Source organism: Echiichthys vipera (assembly GCF_963691815.1).
Source record: "Echiichthys vipera genome assembly, chromosome: 17".
Lineage (NCBI taxonomy): Eukaryota > Metazoa > Chordata > Actinopteri > Perciformes > Trachinidae > Echiichthys > Echiichthys vipera.
In genome coordinates, this window is record NC_139842.1 from 15,986,846 (window position 1) to 15,995,268 (window position 8,423).

Below are 8,423 nucleotides of genomic sequence, written 5' to 3' on the forward strand. Positions count from 1 at the left end.
ATAGTAATACTTCGTATAAAATATAATATGTTGTAACTCGATATCTCCTATAAGTTTTAAATAGATTTTTAGGTCGAATTCATCCAAATATTATTATTATCACGATTGTTATTAATATTATTATCAATATTGATGTTGTTGTTGTAGTTGTTTTCATATTTTCAAAACATAAACTGCAATAATATTTCGACTTAAATAATACTCAGGCCTTATATTTCATTTTCTAATTGATCCAATACCATGCAATATAATAAGTAAAGCTGCTATTACTGTTATTGTTGTTATTATTATCATTACTATTAAATTGTAGAAGTATGTGTATTGCTTTTTTGTGGAAGAGAATAGACAAACATCATCATAGACGAAGAGCTTGTTAGATTTGCTTCTTGTTTTATTTTCTTTTGAATCAAAAACAAAGAGCTTTTCATGATCAGCATGTGATGATCTTCTGTTGCAGCTCTCTAATGGTACTGCCTTCCCAGGGAGGACACCACCACGGCCAGGAACTTCTGGAAAGCTGCCTGGACTTCCCCAGTGAAGGCTGAGCCCATCTCAGCAGCGACCACAATGGTCAGACAGTCTGACAGGAGCTGCAACACAACAAGCATCAGAAAACATCAGCAACGTGGAAGGTTGTTTCTCAAATAATCGTTGAATCTAAATAAAAAGATTTACACAAGTTTCACAAGTTTACCTTGAAATTGTCGGGATCCACGTGCAGTTTCTCGGAGTGCAGCACGCTCAGCTCAGCATAGGTGTCCTTGATGTTGTCCATGTTCTTCACAGCCCGGTCCAGACCGTGGAGGATAGTTGTTCCGTGTTTTGCAATCATTGGATTTCCAGAGATAGCTGCGGCGTTGTAGAGGTTTCCAAAGTTGCCGAAATACCTCTGAGTCCAGGGGTAGACGATCAGACACCTGACGGAACACAGAAAACATCAGTGTTACAGGGTTGGGGGAGGAATTCTGTGTGCCACGGAAATGGACTCTTGTGAATCAGTAACTTCATTAAAAATAATCCTTAAATTAAAGAAGTGCAAAATTGCAAAGACTCACCTGGCAAGAACAGCAGGGCCCACGGTCTCATACTTCAACTTGGAGAAGATGTCCGCGATGGTGGCGCGCTCGAAGTCTGTCCATGCAACCATTTTGCCGGCTCTAGATTTTCCTGTGTGGGTCAGAAGATCCTGTGCTCTCCGGCACCAGATGCTGCTTTTAAAGCAGTCTGCTCTCCTCCCAAAAGCATGTGATTGGATGGGCGGTGGGCTGGCCAAGTATTTTGGATAAGGGCATGTGCACCGCCTAGAATGTTCTCGACAAAACTGGATTTAGAGTTGATGGTTCAAATCAATGATGTCCGTTTGTCCTATATCAATATACTATTCATGTTTTTGTTCTAAATTGTGCAGTATGAAATAAAAATTGAAATAGATATGGCTAGGATGATATGATTTTGCACACATAATAAGTTCAAGCTCAGGATATAGTTATGTATTTTATATTATATTATATTATATTATAATCTGAGGGGGGAACTGAATCTAAAACATATGTATGCACGCTCAACTTTAAAAACCTTTTGCATTTCAATATGTGGAGTGAAACTGTGGAACAGACGAGCGGAGGAGCTCAGACAATGTCCAACCATGAGCAAATTCAAACAACAGTACAAACGGATGGTGTTTACAAGGTACGCGGAAGAAGAGGGGGATGACAAACATTAGGGTTCTCACTTTTTGCCAAACTTGTCTTTTATTTATTTTTACACAAGCGGTTATTGTATTGTTTGTTGGTTATTGTTTGTTTTGTTGAGCGTATTAAAAAACAAAAAACAGAAAAAAAACAGGATACACAGGAAGTAAGAAAACCTATAGTATGTATGCATGTTTGAAATAAAGCATTCATTCATTCATTCATATGTTTGTAAATGGTTACCCTGTTAGAAAACAATGATATACAGTATAGTTCAGTAGATCTTTTCTGTTAAATAATTGCCCACTGAGGTAGTCTTGTTCATAAACACGCCAATTCAATTTGATTTTTAGTGTAAAATCATGACAAAGGTTATCCCAGGACACGTAAAGAGTAAGTCTGGACCACACTCAGCACTAGCCGCTGTCCATAGCTTTGCACATTATTATCCATTTGTTTTTAGTTTAGGTTGGATTTTAATGGGCTTTTTAATAGTGTATGGTTCAGACTCATCTTAAGCATGTAGGGTCTGATAAATGTGTTCACGATGCAAAAACTCTGCATGCAAAAGAACAATTATCCCTCACACCGACATGGGCGTCTGCCCCTGGACTTTTAAACCTGATAGGATAAAACAAGTTAAATATCTCTTCAATCCTGAGTGATTGCTTAAGGATTCAGTTTGCATTTATTTGCAACAATGTCAATATGTGGTCAAAAGGTGAAAGAAGTTGCAGCTTTGACATTTTTTGATATAGCTACTTTAATGGGTTTTTGTAATCTGGGTTTTGGAGACCCCCTGGGGTCTTTAAGGGAACGACGATTTATTTCAAACGCGTTCACATTTAATGTCATTATTAAAATATTAATTCACTCTATTTTCGCTAATAAAGCGTGCATACATTTATAGAATATATAATCTCCCCTCACTCTATAGTGCGGAAGTGTTGATGGACATTTTGAAGTCATTTCACAACAGGACATTCATGTTTTAGTTCCACCTTAATTCAGATGACTAATTGAATTATGTCAAATCATCCAATAGAGGGCATTATAAACTACCGCTACGTTTATTCACCACCCTTTACTTTGTAGGAGCCGTTTGTAAGTTATTTTATTGTATATGAATAATGCATTATGTATATTGTATTTTCATATATCATTCCACATGGAAAAGACTGTGGGACAGTCAAGTGGTTCTCTACAGGAGGACATTTACACGGTTTACAAATACTCGTGACGCAAGCCCCAATAGTCACACCTTTGGTCTCGCAGTAGGTTTTGGAAATAGATTAATGACTTAAGTCGGGGATGTGGGGGTGAATTCAATCCCGTAATGATGGACAGATGGCTCTTCTTAGAAAGAGAACCCCACAGCAATTGTTGTTGAAATACACCTTTGTCTACGGCTCACATATGCGCATTAAACGTAATTAATGTATTGGGTTTCATGAGTGAGGACAATGTGAACATGTCTTATTATTATCTCATAGTATTCTAACGTGTGGTCGTGTATTTCAAACTAGTATTCAGAGCCATCGTGAGAAGTTTATCTCTTGCAAGCTGCAACATATCATTTGGAATCCGTCCAAATGCATGCAGCCTATCTTGGAGGTGGCCCGGGTGTGCCCATGCCCCGTTTCGTATAAAGAAAAAACCCGTTTGTTCTGGTAGGCATTCAAAAGAACAAATAGGCAAGATGAGTCTCAATGGTAAGGACAAGGACGCTGTCAAAGCCTTCTGGGCTAAAGTGTCCAGCAGATCGGCTGACATCGGCGCTGATGCTCTGGCCAGGTAAATATGAGCCCAAACTGACTCACCTGCTCCTACAATACCTGTTCATTTTTCATCCGTTCTTTTCGCGTACTCACATTCTTGTTCAACCAGGATGCTGGTGGTGTACCCGCAGACCAAGACTTACTTCAGCCACTGGAAGGACTTGAGCCCTGGCTCTGCCCAGGTGAAAGAGCACGGAAAGACCGTGATGAATGGAGTTGCAGATGCTGTGAGCAAAATCGACGACCTGAATACGGGTCTTCAGGGCCTCAGTGAGCTGCATGCCTTCACTCTGCGAGTGGACCCTGCCAACTTCAAGGTAGATTTGACTGATGATGATGGCCACATGGCTTTGGAGGAGATAGAGCAGAGGAGAAAGATGAACATCAGTCTTATTTTCAAGACTGAAATTAAAAGAATGCTCTTGGCACTCTACTGTTGTTGGGCCTTAAAAGCTAGGGTAATTATGTGGGCTACATGTTAGGACTGGTTCAATTCCATTATCCTCTTTTCACAGATTCTCTCTCACAACATCCTTGTGGTCATGGCCATCATGTTCCCCAAAGAATTCACCGCTGAGGTCCATGTGTCTCTGGACAAGTTCCTGGCTGCTCTGGCTCGTGCCCTGGCGGAGAAATACAGATAAACTGCAAACACGAGAAGATGTCGGACAGGGGGGTTTGAATACTCTCTCTCTCTCTGTGTCTGGATGAAATAAAGATCACATGCAATTAAACTTTTTTGTGTTGGAGTGAATTTGTATCGTGCAGAAACAGATCAAAACGTCAACACTTCAGTATTTCAGTTGGAATAATGCAGGTCAACGACATTCCAACTAACAACCCATTAGGCTTATACAATGCTGGAGCCAAATTCAAAGGGTGTGGTCTTTCGTATAACATCTAAAGCAACATTAAAGGACTAGTTGTTTATGAAGAAGGGCTAACGACTTACAGCATTAAAAAGCAACCAAAAACATTCATGAACATGCAAGAATAAAAGTTACAGGACAGTGTAAGAAATGAATAATGATTTGATTTAATAAAAGACAGCGTCAAACACCAACGTTTTCTGCCTTGGTTTAAAAGAACTGAGAGTTGCAGCGACTTCTGCAGTTTTGTTCAATGCGGTGCGTAATAACTAAACGCTGCTTCTCTATGTTTAGTTCTGACTCTGGGGACAGAGAGCAGAACTGTCCCAGGCGTCCTGACAGGTCTGGAGGGCTTTGGACCCTAAAACATTCAGTGCCACACGTACAGAGTTTGCACATGTAAAACTGAAGAGCACGAGTTAATGCATCTCTATTACTTCTATTACTACTATTACAACCAAAAATACCCTGAGTATATCTTCTACGTACTACTGTTTAATGCTTTACGTTTTTTTTAGTCAAAGCTGCAAGTTGCAATATCACAAATAAAAATATGCAGAACGGTGATTTTCAAAGTGTTAATGATGCCTTATTATTATTATTATTATTATTATTATTATTGTCTAATACTAATTAATATATTAAATAATCGTATTATAATTAGTGACAGACCGATACATGGCCGGCCGATATTGAAGTTTTTTAGGTGTATGGTATTTGCTGAATCAGGCTGCTGCGTTCACGGATAGTTTTTTCCCCCAGCATTATTTACGGACAGGCGTCCTCAGGCAGCTCCGTGTTGCTGGAGACGCATTTTTTTAAGTTCAATAAATGTTCCTTTTTAGAATTGAGACTGTGACATTTGTTATCATCAATGTGTAATTTTTACGATGTAAATTGAGGGAGCAAAACAAGTATTGGCTCACAATATCAGCTCAAGAAAATCGGCAGTCTGTATCGGCCATCGGCTAAGGTGGATGAAAAAAAAAGTCGGCATCTGCCCTTAAAAATCCATCACGGTCATCCCTGATTATAATTTATAGAGGCTTTACAGATAGGGAGACAGAACAAACAACACACAAAGTAGAGTGGTGGCTATACAGGGCGTGAGATGTTTGTGATTTTCTTTGAATATTGTAATTTCAGAGAGAAATGTTACAATAACATATTATGATGATAAAACAACACATTATGTGTTGTGTATAGCTACTATATCATTTACTATATACTATATCATTTTGTACGATTTACCAAGATAAATATAGATCTTCAATTTGAAAGACAGTCTTTTACAATACCAGTTTTACATCGTCCTGCTACCATACATTTACACAAACGGAGACAAACTTGTTAAACATGCTCGTTTTATTTATTTAAGCCTTTGGACACGACAAAAAAGAGCTTTTCATGATCAGCATGTGATGGTCTTCTGTTGCAGCTCTCTAATGGTACTGCTTTCCCAGGGAGGACACCACCACGGCCAGGAACTTCTGGAAAGCTGCCTGGACTTCACCAGTGAAGGCTGCGCCCATCTGACCAGCAACCACAATGGTCAGACAGTCTGACAGGAGCTGCAACACAACAAGCATCAGAAAACATCAGCAACGTGGAAGGTTGTTTCTTGAATAATCGTTGATTATGAATATCAAAAGTTACATAAGTTTCACAAATTTACCCTGAAATTGTCGGGATCCACGTGCAGTTTCTCGGAGTGCAGCACGCTCAGGTCGGCATAGATTGCCTTGATGTTGTCCATGTTCTGCACAGCCCGGTCCAGACCGTGGATGATAGTGTTTCCGTGTTTTGCAATCTCCGGATTTCCCATGATAGCTGCGGCGTTGTAGAGGTTTCCAAATTTGCCGAAATACCTCTGAGTCCAGGGGTAGACGATCAGACACCTGACGGAACACGGAAAACATCAGTGTTACAGGGTTGGGGGAGGAAATGGACACTTGTGCATCAGTAGACGAGGCGAAAATAATAATAGTCCTTAAATATAAGAAATGTTAAACTGCAAAGTCTCACCTGGCAAGAGCTGCAGGGCCCACGACCTCATAGTTTAACTTGGAGAAGACGTCCGCGATGGTGGCGCGCTCGAAATCTGTCCATTCAACCATTTTGCCGGTTCTAGATTTGTTCCACTTGTCAGTGTTGGTCAGTAGAAGATGCAACTTTTTAAAGAATCGTCTCACTCCTCCCAAAATATATGATTGGAATCCACCCCGATCATTGGATGAAGTGGGGAAGAGGGCTGACCAAGTATTACGGATTTGCAAAAGTGATAAGGAACTGAATAATCTGCAATTCTTAGATTATGCCCGAAGTTGAGGAAATAAATATTGCTGGCTATGTTCTGTAATTAGGCCACATAACATGATCAGAAACAACTTAAGGGACACAGCCCAAGGGTTGACAGCTGTCTGTTTGGGCCTAAGGACGCGCTCCGATTCGATTCCATGATATGAAAATGAACAGTTTTACAGTTCAGATACTTCTAGTGTACAATTTCTACAATACTGGCTACAGTATTCCTATATATGCCCAGCTATAGAGGCACCAGAGCAGCTTTCTATTTGATAATATTTTCGTCAGTAGCCTTTTACTCCACTGGAAGTGACATACTTTAATGGAGAACAATTTTAGGTGATTGTACTTCACTTAAGTGTCTTCTTCTAGAAAGGGTTAAATATGAACTATGAAGTTTTAGATCTAGATTTAACCCAAGACTGTGGCGTTCACAAGCTCAAACAGTTCACAAACAGTAGGCTATAAAGTGGGCTAAAGTGATGAAAACATGAACTAATCAATAATTATAATCCAATAACATAATAGCCTATGCGTGAGCCTGAAATGGGTAATTTCAGAATGAGTAGGTTACCTTTACTTTTGTACTTTTGGCTATATTTGTACGCTGATACTTCTGCACTTCTCAAGAACCCTGTATTTTTAATTTAATGAAAGGACGGAAGTAGGCTACCTTACTTTACCTGCTTGCACCTTGCGGGAGCGCGTGCACCGTAAAGTTAAAACTACCAGATATTGTATGATTTTTACGAAAAGCCACTGTTTAAAAACGATAAAATCTTCTCTGTGTGGGTCATAGTTTTCATAGTTCATAGTGATAGGCCTACATGATCTAATGTCTTTAATTTATGAGTTATACGTTTAGAGTTATCCATTTTATTACGTATAATAGCATTTTCTTGATACAATTGATTTAAAATGAGCAAGGTTTCTTTTATTAATCTCAGTATTTGTGAGGGCGAACTCCTCTGTGTTCTTTTACTCATCTGTTTAGCCAAAATGGCCCAAATCGTGTTCTGATAAATGCATTTGATTCATAGATCTCCAGAAATAAAGTTACAATGTCGAAGCATTATTCATGGAACTGAATTTGTGGCTTACCAGCATCCGCTGTTTCAGCCAAGATGAGTATGCAATTCAGCTCACACTGGTCAGCACAAAGTATCAGCTGGAAACAGTGTTTGATCTCAAAAGGAGATGGATGCACCCATTATTCGCAATACTGTAAGATACATGCAGAGATTTGATAATAATAATATTTCATTTTATTTATGGGCGCCTTTCTTAACACTCAAGGTCACCTTACAAAATCAAACTATAAGAACACTCAGTCATAACAGCAGTAATAGAATCAGACACAAAACGACATAATAATTCCTACAACAGAAACAAAGAGAAAAGGGTGGGGTCATTCCAGTTTGATTTCAAGTTTCTAAAAAGAAATTAAAGGGGCTAGGCCTGTCTAAAAAGATGGATTTTCAGGTGAGATTTGAAAGTGGTAATGAAAGTAGAGTGTTGGATGTGGTGAGGCAGAGAGATTTGCATCTCTTCCTCTATTCACAGAGGCCAGTGTGTCACAGGTCTACAGTACCTTGGACAGCTCCTTCACCAAAAAAAAGTCCTAAATGTTTGTGGAAGTATGTTTGCACTTGCAGACTATGTAGGGCAAAATAAACATTGAGCCCAAGGAGTGTGTAGGCATGTGATGAAGATGATTATGCATTACAGTTCATGATTTTAAAGCATAGAATCGAAGCAAAAGACTAACACAAAGTACTACA

The 8,423-nt window shown here is 39.3% G+C and overlaps 3 protein-coding genes across 3 annotated transcripts; 1 reads left to right on the forward strand and 2 right to left on the reverse strand.

The window, feature by feature from the left end:
* Positions 1–370: 370 nt before the first annotated feature.
* On the reverse strand, positions 371–1,201 carry LOC310960015 (hemoglobin subunit beta-like). The gene is made up of 3 exons (XM_083931589.1): positions 1,056–1,201; positions 695–917; positions 371–590 (listed from the first exon to the last, which is right to left on the reverse strand). Exons 1-3 carry the CDS (start codon positions 1,145–1,147, stop codon positions 462–464), a joined length of 444 nt encoding a protein of 147 aa, XP_083787715.1. The 5' UTR covers positions 1,148–1,201; the 3' UTR covers positions 371–461.
* Positions 1,202–3,380: 2,179 nt separating this feature from the next.
* LOC310960016 (hemoglobin subunit alpha-1-like) lies at positions 3,381–4,186 on the forward strand. The gene is made up of 3 exons (XM_083931590.1): positions 3,381–3,485; positions 3,579–3,786; positions 3,985–4,186. The coding sequence occupies exons 1-3, from the start codon at positions 3,391–3,393 to the stop codon at positions 4,111–4,113; spliced, it is 432 nt and encodes a 143-aa protein (XP_083787716.1). The 5' UTR covers positions 3,381–3,390; the 3' UTR covers positions 4,114–4,186.
* A 1,499-nt stretch (positions 4,187–5,685) lies between these two features.
* Positions 5,686–6,497, reverse strand: LOC310960014 (hemoglobin subunit beta-like). The gene is made up of 3 exons (XM_083931588.1): positions 6,364–6,497; positions 6,014–6,236; positions 5,686–5,909 (listed from the first exon to the last, which is right to left on the reverse strand). Exons 1-3 carry the CDS (start codon positions 6,453–6,455, stop codon positions 5,781–5,783), a joined length of 444 nt encoding a protein of 147 aa, XP_083787714.1. The 5' UTR covers positions 6,456–6,497; the 3' UTR covers positions 5,686–5,780.
* Positions 6,498–8,423: the final 1,926 nt, after the last annotated feature.